At 55.7% G+C, this 17,971-nt stretch overlaps 1 protein-coding gene across 3 annotated transcripts in view; it reads left to right on the plus strand.

Moving 5' to 3' along the window:
• Window positions 1–17,179, plus strand: part of TMPRSS6 (transmembrane serine protease 6) — a 42,845-nt gene extending 25,666 nt beyond the window's left edge. Inside the window, exons 11-19 of one of the 3 annotated variants that reach the window (XM_030815619.1) lie at window positions 8,046–8,191; window positions 8,627–8,725; window positions 9,686–9,799; window positions 11,393–11,509; window positions 11,773–11,941; window positions 13,046–13,317; window positions 13,711–13,776; window positions 15,663–15,799; window positions 16,382–17,179. In XM_030815619.1, coding sequence (XP_030671479.1) covers window positions 8,046–8,191; window positions 8,627–8,725; window positions 9,686–9,799; window positions 11,393–11,509; window positions 11,773–11,941; window positions 13,046–13,317; window positions 13,711–13,776; window positions 15,663–15,799; window positions 16,382–16,540 — 1,279 coding nt within the window. In that variant the 3' untranslated portion in view covers window positions 16,541–17,179. The remainder of the gene's footprint in view (window positions 1–8,045; window positions 8,192–8,626; window positions 8,726–9,685; window positions 9,800–11,392; window positions 11,510–11,772; window positions 11,942–13,045; window positions 13,318–13,710; window positions 13,777–15,662; window positions 15,800–16,381) is intronic. The other 2 variants (XM_030815620.1, XM_030815618.1) reach the window with 2 other exon arrangements.
• Window positions 17,180–17,971: the final 792 nt, after the last annotated feature.

The raw sequence follows: 17,971 nt of genomic DNA on the forward strand, positions 1-17,971 counted from the left end.
TCCATATATCAAATGTGTGGATCATCCCGGCATCCCCAGAGGGAGAGAAGGAGGCTCAGGTGCAGGTAATATTGTTTAGAGGGTGGAGGGTGGGCAAGGGGAGAGGGAGGCCCTCCCATGGCTCCATTGTTGGGGAGCAGAGGTTTGGGGAGAGAGAGGAGGAATATTGAAGCAGCGATGGCAGAGCCAGGGAGACCCTTTCCCTGGGAATCCGGGGTGAAAACGGTCATCGTGTTGGCGTCAGGGAAGAGGAGACTCTACCCTTCATCGCAGGTTGGGCCTCTGCCCTCCCTTCCAACCTCAGAATTCTGTGGGCCTAATGGGTTGAGAGTCTAGTACACAAGATTCGTCATTTCTTGGATTCACAGAGTTTGAATATCTAAGATGCCAGTCTTGGAAGATGCCATAATTGGAAGGCTCTGGGGCTCTAGAATTCTTGGATTTCTGGGGTCTGTGTTCCCAGTCACCCACACTTGTAATTTGCTTGTTGGCTGATCCTATTCAAAAAGATCATCCAGACAAAAGGTGACGAAGAATGACAAGGTTTGCTTGACTCCTTTTTGCAATTTATCTGGGACTAGGATTAAAAGAAAGGAGAAGAAATACTCATGGTATGATTTAGGGCTCTGCTGTTGGGGGTAACATGGGGAGTGACTTTGGGCCTGTGCTGTTGGGGGTGACATGGTGAAGCAGTGGCTTCAGGGCTTTGCATTTGGTGGCGATATGCTGATGGAGTGTGACATCAGGCCTGTGCTGCTGGGGTGACATTCTGGTTTTGTGATGTCAGGCCTATGCTGTCTGGAGAGCAGAAGGCTTCTGTAGCATGATGGGGGCACCTCTGGGAATGGCTGCCGTGACCCCTCATGGAGCTCCCTTGAGGCCTCCTTGCTACTCACCTAGGCTGAGGATGGCTGGCTTCTCCCCCTGCCACAGGAACCCACAGGGTGACCCTGAGATCGATCCATGATTCACAGTTCTGCGAATGATGAGAACATGTTTTCCTGCCTCCCTCCCTACCCCAGAGCTGAACTTTATGTCTCAGGTAGGCCCAGAAAGGAGAAGGGACAGTGTTCGGTCTGACACTCCCTGTCTCATCCCTCACCCCCATGGCGACTCCATTTGCCGGAGGTGGGGCCCCAGCATTCAGAGGCTGTGGGGGGTTCGGTGGCCTGGAGTTAGGTGCTAAGTCAGGCATTCAGTGCATTGGCCCAGCAACTTGTGTGGTCATTGGCGCCATCCCATTTCCCAGAGAAGGAAATCAAGGCTCAGCAGGATTAGGTGGCACGCAGATGGGGCCACAGATGGGGTCTCTCCCATACCCGCAACAGCCACAAACAGCAGGCCAAGGGATGCTCCACCCCATGCTTCCTGTGGGAAGGCCCTCCTGCCTCCCTGATGCAGTCCGGCAAGGGTCTGGGTACTGGGGAGACAGGGACTTCGTGAGCTGCCCTTGGGTAATGACAGAGAGTGTGTGGAACACGGATGGGAGAGTCTTTTCCCTAATCCAAAGGAATGATGCCTCGATGGTGAATTTGAGGCACTAGGACAGCTTCTAACAGGGTGGAGGGATCTCCCCAGAGTCTGAGCACCATTGAGCTATAGAATGTGTGGGCTGAACTGGTCCTAGCACCCAACCTATTGTACAGGTGGGGAAACTGGGACCAGCGAGGGCTAAGGACTTGGCCTCTTGACCCTGTCTTTTCTGCCTTTCAGTGGTGGAGATGGGCTTCAGGGTGTAGCCAAGTGGTGGCTGGGTGGTGAGGATGAGGCCTGACAGCTCCCTGTGCCCCCACAGCTCCCCCTCCCTCTGTTCAGGCCTCGCTTGCCACATGGGGGTAGAAGCGCTCAGCAGGGTCTGGCATCAGGGTTTGCATGGATCTCTAGATGCACCCCCTTCCTTGTCTGTGAAACAAGGGGTTCAGGCCAGCCCAGGGCCCCAGTCTTTGATTACTTACCCATCAGGAAGATATTGTCTCCCATACAAGTTGCGTTTATTAATTCCTGGCCAAACGCCATTCCAGGTCAGGCTGGTGAGGTGGAAAGCGCTTAAGTGTCGAAGCCAGAGAGGCCAGGGCTCAGCACCTGTCTCCTCTGCTTCCTACCTGGGTGAGGACTTAGATTTCCCAGCCTCAGGTAACTCATCTGAAAAAAGGGCATGAAAGAGACCACCGCCCTGGGAAGACTAAGTGAGACAATGCATGGAGAACATTGCACACGCGGGCGTAGGTCAAGTGCAACGACCCTGCATTCATCACCGGCTGTCACTCCGCTCTGGGCAGGCACAAGCTGAGGGGTTTATGGTGCTGGCTTTTTCAGCCTCAACAACCCAGCGAGGAAACAGGTGCCTGTACTGCCTTCATACAGTGAGACACCCAAGGCACAGAGAGATGAAGTAATTTGCACAAAGTCACCCAGCTCATTGAGCCAGAGTTAAGGCCAGGCAGCCTGATCTGGAGTGCACGTGGGTGCACAGATGCATGTCTGTGTGCGTGTGTGCATCCATGCATGTCTGTGCACATGTATGTGCATGTGTGTGTGGTCCACGTGTGCGATTCTTCCCTCTGAGCCTCTAGCGGCCCATGCCAGCTGGTGACTCCCTCAGCCAAGGCATCCCCAGCCAACCCACTGGCATCCGGGTGGGGGGATCGACAGTTTCTGTGGCTGTCCCACCAGTTGCAGAGTGGCCTGGGAAGTCCCAGCCCTTTCTTCTCAGACTTTCATTAAGGGTCCAGTGTCCCCAGAGGCAGACTCTTGTCCCCTCCCTGCAGACTCCTCCTGTGTGAATGAATATGGAAGGGAAGGCAGAGGTGGCGCCTGCAAACCATCTGCACTGGGCCACCGTGCCCTCTAGTTATGACCATGGCCGATAGTGATCATCCCATGTAGATGCTGAGAAATTCTTAGAATGAGCATTTGTTGGAAATCTGCTTGTGTGGGTGGCAAAGACATGAGAGGTCTAGGAAAGAGCAGATTTTCAGATAAGGCACTTTAGGGAGGGGGAGGTACAGCCCTTTGGCCCAGAATGCCCATTGATGGAGAGGGCGGGTCAAGGGAAAGGGTATCTTAACCCTCAAGTGCCAGCGTAGTGATGAGGAAAGGCCGGCCTGGGCCCCCCATGGGCTAAGCAGCCTTAGGCACTTCACCTGACTCCTCTGAGACCGTGGTGCCTCCTTCACCCCTGACCTGCCCACTTTCCACCTAGCTTCTCCTGGTGCCCACTTGAGCCCAGCTGAGGCCTCAGGCCCTTGAGTGGCCTAGGGGTGGTAGAGGGACTTGGCCCGTGAGATCTGGCCGTGGCTGCTCCATTTCGCAGAAGCCACTCTCACGGGCAGCCACTGAAGCACAGGCTTCCCCCTTTCCGGGAACCTGCCTCCTGCCAGCTTCCTCTCCTGTGACATCACTTCTCTTGTGATTCGCCCCGCCATTTCCACTCACCCCCAGCCAGTGGGGACAGGCAGAACCATGGGTTCCCTAGGCCGGCTGGAGCTACCCCCGACCCGGCCTGGCCTGGCTATGGGGTGGCCCTTGTGTTCTCTGGAGCCCTAGTGGCCAGCACAGCTGGCAGCCACAGACACTCAGTGGGAACTTCAGTGTGGCTGACCTCAGCTGGGCTGGCCACGCAGGAGAGCGCAAGCTGCTTCCGCCATGAGCTCACAGCCTGACGTCAGCAAGTGCTTCAAAGAAGTCATTTCCTATGCATGCCTTAAACCGTGCCACAAGGGAGATATGATCACCCCTGTTTTACAAATGTGAAAACTAAAGCTTGCTGAGGGTGACCCAAGGTCACACAGCTTGTTCCTGGGGCAAAGCCAGGCTGCCAATTCAGCTCTGCAGCCCCAGGTCCAGAGCTCCGGCAATGCCGGGTGCTGCTCTCCTCCCCTCTTCAGCACTTGCCTTCTGTGATCCTCCTTCCCCTTTAACCTGTCTGTAGGTAAGGGCACGGGGGTGTGCATTCATCCACCCACGCACCCTTCTTTCCTTCTTCCTTCTTGTTTCTCCCCACCCTTCCATCCATCCACCCATCCATGCATTTATCCCTCCAGGCAGTACATCCTGACAGGGTCCCTGTCTACCTCCTGGATGAGGCAAGAAGGAAATATTCCCCATATCCAGAGAGGTGAGGAAGCAAGGCAGGCCACACGGTGCAAAAATGTGCCTTCAGACACTCAGTACTTTCTAGCTGAGATGAACTGGCAGGCAGCGCAAGAGTCAGGCTTCTGGTGCTTCTTGGAGAGGGCTAGAGAGGAGCACTTGTTGGACGGGAGGCACTGGAGAGCCAGAGAATGTGCACCCTCCCCCAGAAAGTTCTGCAGCAGAAACAGAAAACTCAGATGGGCCAAGGGGCCAGGCCAGGGTGAGAGTCTATGACGGGGGGTAGGGTAGTCCAGTGGTGTTTTCGGGGCTTCTTCTCCCTTCTTTTCTTTTCTTTCTTTCTCTTTCTTTTTCTTGCTTTCTTTCTCTCTCTCTCTCTGTCTTTTCTCTGTCTCCTCCTTCTTCTTCCTCTTTCTTCTTTCTTCTTCTTCCTTATTCTCCTTTTCCCTACTTCTCCCTTCCTCCTCTTCTCCTTCTCCTTCTCTTCCTTCTCCTCCTCCTCCTCTTTCTCTTTCTTCTTCTTCTCCTTCTCCTCTTCCTCCTTTTTCTTCTCCTCCTCCTCCTTCTCCTCCTTCTCCTTCTCCTTTCTTCCTCTTCATTCCCTTTTCTTCTTTTTCTCTCCTCCTCCTCCTCTTTCTTCTCCTCTTCCTCCTCCTCCCTCTTCCTCTTCCTCTTCTCCTTCTAGAGGAGCAAGTATCTGGATTATTATGTGAAATTAGCTTGCGACTCAATGAAGCAATTTCTACATGCTGCATAAACAGATTGTCTTTACGCTGAGTGACTCCCCTTGGGCCACTAGATTTCAGCTGCTGCCTTGAATTCCTCTCTGGTGCCTTCTAAGCAGATGCTTGTTCCAGGTGTTCCACCACCTCTACCCGTGCTCCAGGCCTCCAGAGTGAGAACCAAATACCACCCAGGCAGACAGGTTCCCGGATACACGGTGAAGCCCTGGGGAAAGGTTGCTGCCAGCTACACACTGGTTCTAGGACTCTCCCTGGAGGTTGAAAGAGAGAACGCCCTGTAGCAGGCACAGGTGTCTTTGCCTTCCAGCCCCTGCCCAAGGCTTGGGTGACACTACAGGCCCTCAATGCAGTTGCTTCTAGGGTGAAACGTTCCACTGCCCTCCAACCCCGGCTTGGGTTCCTTCTCTGTCTCTCCACAATCTCCCTGTGACTGTGGGAGGGACACCCCAAGGCCCATGGGATGTGCTTGACTCCTCATTCGCTAGGTTTTACGAGGGCGAGAGGGCCAGGCTTGCTCAGGGGCGCCCCCTGGCGGTGCCTCGTCCCCCACCGGCCCTGCTGGGCTGGGGGAACCATGGTTGGGGGCGGCGGCTCCCAACCTGCTCTGTCTCAGGACCCGGTTACTCTCTGCAAAATGCCTGAGTACCCTAAAGAGTTTCTGCTTATACAGGTTATAGATCTATACTTGCAGCATTAGAAATTGAAACAAAATTTAAAAATGTTAATTAATTCCTTTAATATAAGCCCATTACACATTTGAATATAAATAACATTCTATGAAAATTAGTTGCATTCTCCAAAAGTAAAAACATTTAATGACAAGAGTGCTGTCATTTTACATTTTTGTACATTTCTTTAACAACTGGCTTCACAGACCACAGGCGGGACCTTCGAATCTGCCTCTGAGTTCAATCAGTCCCGATGTCACACATCACGTAGTCTCTGGAAAACTCACCTGCCACCTTACGAGAGAATGAGGGCAAAAAAGGCAAATGATATCTGAGTGTTACTATAAAAATGACTTTGGATCCCCGGGGGTCCCCTGACTGTGCTTTGAGAACCGCTGGTTGGTGTAAGGGTAAGATCGTAGTCACTGTGGCCAGATAGAGTTAGGGGGGTGCCAGAGTCTAGGCCAGGCCTGTGGAGGACATGGGGGATGTAGGGGACTCAGACCTCAGAGCTCCTGTTGCAGTGGGAATTCGGATCCCTCCCCCCAAGCAAGCTAGGTGAGCTCTTCTGGGTCCTGAGGCCAGATTTTGGCTCCACCTTGGCTCCTACGCTCATGAGCCACATCTGTAAAACGGGATGAGAGCAATTCCTCCGTCCCTGGGTGGAGGTGCTGCTTGAACCTCAGAATCCCCGTGCAACGAGGCCTTGTGATGCCACAGCCAATGAGGCTCAGCCCCAGCCACACACCTTGAGATGTTAAAACAGCCTCAAAGCTCATCTTCAGCTGTTCAGTGGCTAATGAATTGATTAACTTATTGAATGGTTAAGTGCTTACCACGTTCTAGAAGTTCTGGGGAAGTGCCTGGCCCTTGGGAATCATGGTCGGCTCCGCAGGTTGTTGGATTTGCTGTGGGATGTCCCCATCGGCCTTCAGGGGCATTCCTGATGCTCTCTGGATTTCCATCTGCTTTCTCTGCCAGCGGCATTTTCAGCTCTCCCTGCAGATTTTCAACCTGCACACCGGGTGTGTCTCCCCCGTCTGCAAAGCGCTCTGATTTGCTCTGTGGAGGGCATTTCTATGAACTGATGAAGCTGTCCCCATCTGTTCTGCAAGGGTGTCCCACCTGGGATGAAAAGGAACCCCCAGCTGCTGTGGAGGGAGGGTCCCACTGTTCTGGGGGAGTGGTTGCACCCACTCTGTGAAGGCATGCCGCTGCCCACTTGCTCTGTGGGGTGAGGTGCGCCAGACTCTCTGCAGGAGGAACCCCTGGGCCCATGCCCCGGAGATGAGAGGGCTCCTACCTGTTCTCTGGTAGGAGAGAAAGACTCAGCCTCTCTGGAGGTTCCCCCATCTGCTCTGTTTGAACAAGGGTATCTTCTTGGTGGTGGTGTGGGAGGGGTGCAGGGGCGGTGTTGTCCAGCAGGGATGTGAGGGTGCTCCCACAGCTGGGGGTGGTCCCCCCCGCCCCGTGTGGCCATGCACAGAGAAGGTGCCGCCCATCAGCACTAAGCTACTGGTCATGGGAGAAGGACTGGTCCTTCCCTCAAGCCCACAGTGTCACAGGGAGGCAGGAGGGTTGGTGCCTAAATGGGGAGCACTGCTGTCCCCTCGTCCCATACCAAGCTCAAGGCAAATGACCTTGCACATCTGTGGACAGTGGGGCAGTCAAGGGCTTTTGCCTCAACTGACACATTGAAGCCTTTTGTCAGATTCAAGGTCAACAGAAATAATTTTTCCTCTCTTTCTTTCTCTTTCTTTTCTTTCTTTGCCTCCCTCCCTTCTTCCTTTCTCTTTCTTTCTCTCTCTTTCTTTTTCTTTCTTTCTCTCTCTCTCTCTCTCCCCCCTCCCTCCCTCCCCCTCTCACTCTCTCCCCCTCCCTCCCTCCCTCTCTTCCTTCCTTCCATCTCTTTCTTTTTTTTGACATAGTTTCACTCTTATTGCCCAGGCTGGAGTACAATGGCGCGATCTTGGCTCACCGCAACCTCTGCCTCCTGGGTTCAAGTGATTCTCCTGCCTCAGCCTCCCAAGTAGCTGGGATTACAAGCATGTGCCACCATGCCTGGCTAATTTTGTATTTTTAGTAGCGACGGGGTTTCTCCATGTTGGTCAGGCTGGTCTCGAACTCCCGACCTCAGATGATCCACCCACCTCAGCTTCCCAAAGTGCTGGGATTACAGGTGTGAGCCACTGCGCCCAGCCAATTTTTCTTGTTTTATAAGGGAGGAAAGTGAGGCTCAAAGAAGGACCCTGACTTGCTAGAACCTCACAGTTCACAGGTGACTGTGACTGGAATTGAGTTTTATCTGGCAGGCAATGGGGAGCCATTGAAGATTTTTGAGCAGGGGAGTGACATAGCCAGGCTACTTTGTAGAAGATGACTTTGGGGGTGAGCACCCATCCAAGGGAGAAATCAGGGCAGAGGAGGCACAGCGGGTGTGCAGCTGCCCCTGCCCCTCTGGCTGCCCTGTCCTTGCTCTGGCTGTGCACGGGACCCAGGAGACCAGCCAGTGCAGCCCTGAGTCGTCTCTGATTCCCCCCAGGCTGTGTGGCTTGCGCATCCTGCAGGCCTACGCTGAGCGGATCCCCGTGGTGGCCACGGCCGGCATCACCATCAACTTCACCTCCCAGATCTCCCTCACCGGGCCCGGTGTGCGGGTGCACTATGGCTTGTACAATCAGTCGGACCGTGAGTATGGGCAGCCGGGGAACCCCCTGCAGCGACTCGCTGCCTCTTGGCCATCCTTGGAACCACCAAGGGGGCTGTGGGCAGCTGCTTATGAGGCTGAACAAAAGGAGAGAGAGAGTGTGTGTGTCTGTGTGCTTGTGCTTGCACAAATTTATGCAGCTTTGCGTGCCCACGTGTGCAAGGCAGCCACAAGGGTTTGCAGGAATACACTCATACATATCCATGTGTGTGTTGTGTATTCTGTGTGTGTGTCTGGATATGTATATCTGCTTGGAGTGTATACATAGGTGCCCAGGAACACGTCTGTGGGTGCCTGTCCATGCGCGTGTGAGTGAACAGGTCTTTGTTCTTCAATGCGTGTCTTTGTGTGCCTTCGTGGCTATGCATGGCCTAATGGCTCCCTCCCTGCCTCCACGGTCCCCTGTGGTTTTGCAGCCTGCCCTGGAGAGTTCCTCTGCTCTGTGAATGGACTCTGCGTCCCTGCCTGTGATGGGGTCAAGGACTGCCCCAACGGCCTGGATGAGAGAAACTGCGGTGAGTAACCCACCCGCGCATCCCTCTTCTCCCCGCCCATCCCTTCTCCCTCCTCACCTTCCCTGCTCTGAGCTGAGTGGAGACCCCACCTCTACATGCAGCTTCCATTATCAGCACCCAGGAAGTGGGGTTCTGTCACTGTGCTGGGATGGCAAGATGAGGCAGACCGGGAATGCAGCCTCCCCAAGACCACCTCGTGGGATGGTGGCAGGGACAAGTGGGGAGCCAGGTCTCCTGACTTCCAGCTCAGGGCCATCACCCCCAGCCCCTGAGCCAGCCAGTCTTCCAGGAAGGAACAGAATGGGTGAGGGAGATGTCCCCCTCCTCTGCCCTGTCAAAGGTTTAAATATGTGGGAAGAGGGAAGCGAGATGTTCATGGCGGGGGGATGATCCTGCCACTGTGCTGGGGGAGGTACCTCATATTCGGAAACTGAACATCTGGCTTCAAGTTCGGGTTCAGCCAAGTGACTTTGGACGAGTCACCTCATCTGTTTTCACCAATGAAATGGGGTATCTCACCGGGTTGCTGTGAAACTTTGGGTGTAAAGTAGCAGAGAAAGAGGCCGGGTGCAGTGGCTCATGCCTGTAATCCCAGCACTTTGGGAGGCTGAGTCGAGCAGATCACCTGAGGTCAGGAGTTCAAGATCAGCCTGGCCAACATGGTGAAACCCTGTCTCTACTAAAAATACAATAATTAGCTGGGCGTGGTGGCAGGAGCCTGTAATCCCAGCTACTCGGGAGTCTGAGGCAGGAGAATCGCTTGAACCTGGGAGGCTGCAGTGAGATCGTGCCATTGCACTCCAGCCTTCGTGACAAGAGCGAGACATAAAAATAAAGTAGCAGAGAAAGAGATTTGTGATCGGTAATGTGCAATACAGCACACCTTCTACAGGCATCGCCAAGCCCTGGCTGGCTCCTTTGGCTTCCTCCCACCTGTCCCCTCTCTGTGTCCCCACACAGTTTGCAGAGCCACATTCCAGTGCCAAGAGGACAGCACATGCATCTCACTGCCCAAGGTCTGTGACGGGCAGCCTGACTGTCTCAACGGCAGCGATGAAGAGCAGTGCCAGGAAGGTAGGGCAGGGCCTGGCTGAGTGTCTGGAGGGACACCAAAAGCAGTCTAGGCCTTCAGCAAAGGTTTCTAGCTTCTCCTCTCAACACTCACCAACCCCTCTGTATTTACATCTGTATGTCTGTCCGTCCATCTATCCATCCATCCATCCATCCATCCATCCATCCATCCATCCATCTATCTTCTGGTCTCCAATCACCATCTGTCCATCGATTCATACAGCTACCCATTTATCTATGCATCTACTGACCTGTGCAACCATCAATCTCCCTATCATCAAACTGTCAATCTACCCATTTATCGGTTTGGCTGACTACTGGTCTATATGGCCACTGTTCTATCCATCTATCCATCCATCCATCCACCCATCCATCCATCCACCCATCGATCATCCATCCATCCATCATCCATCCATCATCCATCTACCCATCCATCATCCATCATCCATCTGTCCATCATCCATCCATCCATCATCCATCCACCCGTCCATTATCCATCTACCCATCCATCATCCATCCATCCATCAGCCATCATCCATCCATCATCCATCCATCCATCATCCATCTTTCCATCTATCCATCCATCCATCCACGCACCCATCCATCATCCATCCACCCATCCATCATCCATCCATCCATCATCCACCCATCCATCATCCATCCATCCATCATCCATCCGTCCATCATCCATCCATCCATCTACCCATCCATCCATCCATCCACCCACCCATTCAGCCACCCATCCACCCATCCACTGATCTCCCTAGCCCCCTGTCTGTCCACTGGTCCTTACATCCACGCATTTATCCAACCTTCTAACTATCTGTCAGTCTCCCTAATGGACCACCACTCCACCCATTGGCTTGTCTGCTCAACCTTCTGTCTGGGTCTATTTATCCATCCATCCATCTACCCATCCAACTGACCAACTGACCAACACTTGCAGGCTACCCAGCGATAGGCAAGGTGCAGTGAGGAAGTGGGAATAAAACAGCAGAGATGCAGTCCCTGCCTTCCAAGGCTTATCTGTTAGTAGGAGGATATGATGGGTGACTCTCCTGCCTTGTAGGAAGATTGGAGAGCAGGGAGGAGGTCAGACATGAAAAGCTTCCTGGAGGAGGTAGGTGTTTGGCCCTTGGTGAGAGCTAAAACTTAAATAGGCAGGAGGAAAGGAGAGAGGCAAAGACCAAGTTGTGGAGTGGAATGTTCTTTGCAGTGAAGAGCAGGGAGGAAAAGATGGACAACCAGGCACAGCCAGAGCCTGGGAGACTGCCAGGCTAGGTGGGGACCCTGGTCTAAAAGTGGAGGCACAGTTCTGCCTTGAAGTTCCACACTGGAGGGGGAGGTATGACCTTGTGGTCAGGATATCCAGTCTGAGAATGGAGACACCGCTTTGTGCTTAACAGGCCAGTCTGAGTGGAGGGGCTGTGGGGGACATGGCCTGCTTTTAAGAGACCCTAAAGGAGACTCAGGAAAAGACTCTCCAATCGCCTCCTGGCTCTTCTGCCTCCATCGTTCCTGCACCCCACTTTGGAAGGCTTCCTTGGGGCTCAGAGACCCACCTTCTGTGCCCTGTCCCCATCCCCTCTGCCCCAGGGGTGCCGTGTGGGACATTCACCTTCCAGTGTGAGGACCGGAGCTGCGTGAAGAAGCCCAACCCGCAGTGTGATGGGCAGCCCGACTGCAGGGACGGCTCGGATGAGGAGCACTGTGGTGAGCCCTGCCTGGCTGCCGAGGCCCTGGAGCTTGGGAGGGAGGGGGTGCCCACAGCAGGAAGCTGGAGGGAAATCTCACTGTTGTCCCCTGGTCTCTCTCTATCCCATCCTCTGCCCCCTTGCCTGGGTCCTGATGATCTCTCCCCCTCCATCGTTCTCCTGTTCTCTGTCTCTCCATCTCTTTCCTTTGCCCTTCCTCTCTGTCTGCTTCTCCCCTTCCCCTCCTCCTCTGTCCACCCCACCACCTGCCCCCATCCCCAGACTGTGGCCTCCAGGGCCCCTCCAGCCGCATTGTTGGTGGAGCTGTGTCCTCCGAGGGTGAGTGGCCATGGCAGGCCAGCCTCCAGGTTCGGGGTCGACACATCTGTGGGGGGGCCCTCATCGCTGACCGCTGGGTGATAACAGCTGCCCACTGCTTCCAGGAGGACAGGTGAGCAGCAGGGTGTGGGGGCCTAGGCAGTAAGAGACAAGGGCGGGGAAGGCCGGGTGAGAGGTGCACTGTGTCTGAGCTCTTTGCAGATAGAGGAAAGGGTAGTGGACCCCCCAGACAGGTTCTGTGGGTTCTAGTCCTGGCCCCACCAGGACCTACTGGGTCCATGGACACGTTGTTCCACCTCTCTGCCATCTACTTTTGGTATCTTGCTTTATGTTGGGCCAGTAATTCATTCATTCATCTCATTCACTCATTCAGCAACACTTGTGCTCCTACTATGTGCCAGGGGCTGTGCTAGATGCTGGGGATGCAGTAAAGGACAGAACTGCCCAACCTGGTCATAAGCTATGACACTCCCCCAGGTGTGACATGAGGTAGCAGGTGGGGTTGGGGACCCTCCAGGGGACATCTCTTCAGGCCTCACGGTCATCTTTCCCATCTGCTTGGTGGGCTGAAACCTCCCCCAATCCACCCCCAGACAGATCTGGGCTCCAGATCCCGCCCCCAGGCCCTGCACAGGGATCCCCTTTTGTATCCTCTCTGGGGTGCAGGGCGCTCTGACCACCTAGCTCTCTTTAACCCCATCCCAGGCTCCCCACTGCCCTCAGGTCGAGAGACCCGAAGGCTGCCCACCTGCCACCCAGGCAGCTGACTGCCACAGTCCAATTCCTCCATGCTCAACTCCCACCCGCTCCCCACTAGGACCCAGCAGCCTCAGGGAATTCAGAACAGCCTGGGTCTGTAAAGCGCACAGGACAAAAGAAATCTGTGTCGGGGGCCTGGCACTGTGCTGCATTTTTTAGATGCACGGTCTTATTGGATTCTCTCAAGAACATTCGAGTAGAAAATGCCATTCCCATTTGCAGATGAGGTGGCAGAGGCTTAGAGAGGCACACGCATGTCTAGGGAGGGATGAAGCTGGGGCGTGGAACCCAGGCAGGCCGAGTGGGTGAAGGCTGAACACTGTATCACCGGCTAGGCGACCTTCAGGGAGGGAAGGGAGGGCTGGGTGTGGAGGGCACTGTCCCGGGCGGGGAGCTGGCTATCCTGAGGGTCCCTGGATGGGGAGAGGCAGCTTCCTCCCACCTCACCCCACCCTAGCATGACCTCCCCGGTGCTGTGGACCGTGTTCCTGGGCAAGGTGTGGCAGAACTCGCGCTGGCCTGGCGAGGTGTCCTTCAAGGTGAGCCGCCTACTTCTGCACCCGTACCACGAAGAGGACAGCCACGACTACGACGTGGCGCTGCTGCAGCTCGACCACCCGGTGGTGCGCTCGGCCGCCGTGCGCCCCGTCTGCCTGCCCGCGCGCTCCCACTTCTTCGAGCCTGGCCTGCACTGCTGGATTACGGGCTGGGGTGCCCTGCGTGAGGGTGGTGAGCAGCGGGGACTGGCGGCGGGAGGCAGAGGGAGACCATGCGGATCTGCACCGCAACACCTGGCCTGCAGAAGGGCGGGGCTGGGGGGTCCCGGGGGGCTCCACCCCATAGGCCCTCTAGTCCTGGGATTCAAATTGGGCTGAATTTTACGGTGGAAAACCACCATTTAATGCGGCCCATAGGCCCCTGCCCCTCCCCTCCTAGCTCTTCCCTTCCTTCTAGAAGGGCGTTATGTGTGGGGCAAAGGGGCAGGTCTGGGACACCACTGCCCAAGTGCAAGCTCCACCTGCTGCTCCTTGGGCTGCAAGGGTGGAAGCTCTTAATTATTAGCACTTTCCACATCCAGGCTGGATTTTAGGGGAATATGATTTCATATAATCCACCCAATAGCCCTAGGGACGGATGCTGTGGCCCTATTTTATGGATGGAGAAACCAAGGCTCAGAGACATGTTGCTGTAAGTCACACAGCCAGAGAGGACTGGAGCAGAGATTAGAACCCAGGACTGGCTGCCTCCAGAGCCCCCGCTCTTCCTGCTCCTGCTCTCAGAAACAGGGTCTCTCCCCTTTCTACCTTCACTGACCACAGCTGGCCATCCCTGGTGGCCATCGCACAGTTTTGGGGACACAGACCCAGCTGGCAAACCTACAGACATGCCCTGCAGTGTTAGTGTTGGTGGCTTCAAAAACGTGTACAATGACTTACAATCTGGAAGCAGGCGGGGCCGCAGAGGTATTTTTTTTTTTTTGAGACGGAGTCTTGCTCTTTCACCCAGGCTGGAGTGCAGTGGCGCGATCTCAGCTCACTGCAAGCTCCGCCTCCCGGGTTCACGCCATTCTCCTGCCTCAGCCTCTCCGAGTAGCTGGGACTACAGGCGCCCGCCACCACGCCTGGCTAATTTTTTGTATTTTTAGTAGAGACGGGGTTTCACCGTGGTCTCGATCTCCTGACCTCGTGATCCGCCCGCCTCGGCCTCCCAAAGTGCTGGGATTACAAGCGTGAGCCACCGCGCCCGGCCTCGCAGAGGTATTTTAAGGATGGGGAAACTGAGGCTCAGAGGAACAGTGACTTGCCCAAAGGGATGGCCGTGGTCATGGCAAAGCAAAGGCTGGTTCCTTCACTATTCCTTCACTGATTCAGTCACTCAATGACACTTTCTATGTACCAGGCATGGGGTTAGGGGAAGGGTACATAAGGATGAAGAGAGAACATTCTCGGGGGAGACAGACAGTGATAAGAGCTGACATGGATGGGGAGATGCAGCAACAGTGGAGACACAGAGAAGGCTACTGCCCAGGTAGGGTCAGGGGAGGGTTGTTTAAGCTGAGGCCTGGAAGATGAGTTGGCAACATTCAGACAAAGGGGAAAGACATTCAGGTGGAGACACAGGTGTCAAGACAGGAAGATGTGAGAACATCTGCAGCCTGCCAGAGGGGCTGAGGTGGGGGGCAGGCGTGCCTGGACGAGGAGCAGCCAGAACGGCAGACAGGGCCTTACCGGCCAGTGTAAGGATCTTGGGCCAGGAGTTCTCCCTCCTACCTGCACCTTATGTGGAGCTTCAAGAAAAACTGTGTATCAAGGCTCCCCGGGGGACTGTGATATGCAGCCCTCGTGGAGAAGCGCTAGGGCAGACTGCAGCGTTGGGGCACTGCAGAGTTCTAAGGAAACCACGAAGGGGTCAGATGTGGGCTTTGGAGACACCCCCGGGTGATGTAACAGAGCAGCGAGGAGCCAGCCAGAGCCCAGAGGTGCCTGAGCAGACAGAGGTGGGGGACAAGAAGCTGGAGGAAGACACTCATCCACGCGGGCTTTTTTCTTTTTCCTTTTTTGTGTTTTTTTGAGGGAGTTTTGCTCTTGTTGCCAGGCTGGAGTGCAATGGCGCGATCTCGGCTCAGATCCCCCGCCTCCCGGGTTCAAGCAGTTCTCCTGCCTCAGCCTCCTGAGTAACTGGGATTACAGGCATGTGCCACCACACACAGCTAATTATGTATTTTTAGTACAGACAGGGTTTCTCCATGTTGGTCAAGCTGGTCTCAAACTCTTGACCTCAGGTGATCCGTCCGCCTCAGCCTCCCAAAGTCCTGGGATCACAGGCGTGAGCCACCGTGCCCGGCTCTCCACATGGGCTTTGGTCGGGGGCTCTGTCACCATGAACCCCACAGAGAAAGAGCTAGAATAAAGTGACAGGGAGGCAGAGGGGCAGGTGCAACCCCAGCAGGGGTAAGGGTGGGCAGAGCAGGAGAGAAGCAGGCTCCTGAGATGCAAAGGGAATAGTGTTAGGGAGAACAGAGAACAGGGGCTCCGGGCTCTTTAGATCTCACTTCTGCCCTTGACCACGGACAGGGCCCATCAGCAACGCTCTGCAGAAAGTGGATGTGCAGTTGATCCCACAGGACCTATGCAGCGAGGCCTATCGCTACCAGGTGACGCCACGCATGCTGTGTGCCGGCTACCGCAAGGGCAAGAAGGATGCCTGCCAGGTGAGTCCCCCCAGCGTGGGAGGGAGAGAGGAGGGAGAAAAGATGCTGCTCACATCACCAGGGTCTGGCCCTTTGCTCACATCAGCCTGCCGAAGCCTCCCATCCTCCCAGCAAGGTGGTGATGGCCACCCCCACTTTACAGAGGAGGCTGCGGCTTGGAAAGGTTGAGGAGCTTGCCCAAGGTTGCAGAGCCACAGATCAGAAGAGATGCTGTGATGGGCAGGTGTTAGGCTCAAACCCAGTTCTGCTCCTTGCCCACCACAAGGCACTAGGCCCAGGGTCCCACAGTGAGGTGGATGCATGGAAGAAGAAAAGGGTGTCAGCCAGAGAAGGGAGGTGGAGGCAGAGTGGGGGTGTGCGGACACAGCCACAGTTCCAGGAGGGCACAGGCTGGCTGGAGGCCGGGGAGGGCTGGCTTGGGCTCTCTCCATTTAGCAGGCAAGGGGAAAGCAGAGCTTTAAGACTGAATGTGACTCTGGCACCCAGTCAATTCCCAACAGTCAGGACTTATCCCTATGGCTCTTCACCTGGAAAAGGGGGTGCCTTACCCTGCTTCAATCCTCTCTCCTTTCCCCCTTTCAGGGTGACTCGGGTGGTCCGCTGGTGTGCAAGGCACTCAGTGGCCGCTGGTTCCTGGCGGGGCTGGTCAGCTGGGGCCTGGGCTGTGGCCGGCCTAACTACTTCGGCGTCTACACTCGCATCACAGGTGTGATCAGCTGGATCCAGCAAGTGGTGACCTGAGGAACTGCCCCCCCTGCAAAGCAGGACCCACCTCCTGGACTCAGAGAGCCCAGGGCAACTGCCAAGCAGGGGGACAAGTATTCCGGGGGTGGGGGGGGGGGAGCGGGCCCTGTGGTGGCAGGAGGTGGCATCTTGTCCCTGATGTCTGCTCCAGTGATGGCAGGAGGACGGAGGAGTGCCAGCAGCTGGGGGTCAAGACGTCCCCTGAGGACTCAGGCCCACACCCAGCCCTTCTGCCTCCCGATTCTTTCTCCTCTGTCCCCTTCCCCCACTGCTGCCTAATGCAAGGAAGTGGCTCAGCAGCAAGAATGCTGGTGCTACATCCCCAGGAGTGTCTTGAGGCCTCCCCCACTCTGTACAGAGGCTGCTTGGGCAGCCTTGCCTCCAGAGAGCAGATTCCAGCTTCAGAAGCCCCTGGTCTAACTTGGGATCTGGGAATGGAAGGTGCTCCCATAGGAGGGGACCCTCAGAGCCCTGGAGACTGCCAGGTGGGCCCACTGCCACCGTAAGCCAAAAGGTGGGGAAGTCCTGACTCCAGGGTCCTTGCCCCACCCCTGCCTGCCACCTGGGCCCTCACAGCCCAGACCCTCACCGGGAGGTGAGCTCAGCTGCCTTTTGGAATAAAGCTGCCTGATCCAAGCCCCGCTGCTGGAGTTTGAATGGGGACTTAGGCACCAGCCTCATGCCCTTGACTGGAGCAGCCCCTGCTTCCTGCTCAGCCTGTTTGATAAGTGTCCAGAAGGCCAAGGTGGGCTCAGTGGCAGTGGGCATGGCCACTGAGGGCTGGGGCCTCCAGGGCAGCTGCCCAGGTCCCAGAAGAAATGCCGGGAAGGCAATCATTTGGGGACCCTCAAGTCAGAGGGATGTGAGGAGCAATGGTCTCCTTTTGGAACCTTAGGAGGAAACTGAGGCTCAGGCGGTTAAGACATCCTCATGGTGGCACTGGGGGTTAGGAGAGGAGGTGGCATAGACTCCTGTCTCCCAGCTCCCTGTCTGCCAAGGCCCCCTCCAGCGTGACACTCACTCCCTTTGCATTCTTTGAGCCACTGAATAAAGCCTCGGGCTCCAACCATGTGCCAGCACTGTGCTGGGGCCACAGGGGTGAAGGACCTGGCTCCTGACCCCAGGAGCAGTGGGGATAATCCAGTGGGAAGGGGCCGGAGGGGAGCGTGGACTGGGCAAGTCAAGGCAAGCTGCCTGGAGGCTGTGAGACTTGAGCTGGGGTTCAGAGCTGGTCCAGGTGGGAATATCCGGGAAGGATATTCCAGGCAGGGAAGAGCATGTACAAAGACACAGTCCCGGAAGAATGAGGCACACTAGGACCCAGCAAGCCGAGGGAGTGTTGGAACAGAGCTCGAGAGGACTCAAGAATTCAGAGGGGCGAACTGAGGTGGGATAGCAGAGCCTGGAGTTGAGCCAAGGATTTGACCC

This window comes from Nomascus leucogenys, chromosome 7b (genome assembly GCF_006542625.1).
Source record: "Nomascus leucogenys isolate Asia chromosome 7b, Asia_NLE_v1, whole genome shotgun sequence".
Lineage (NCBI taxonomy): Eukaryota > Metazoa > Chordata > Mammalia > Primates > Hylobatidae > Nomascus > Nomascus leucogenys.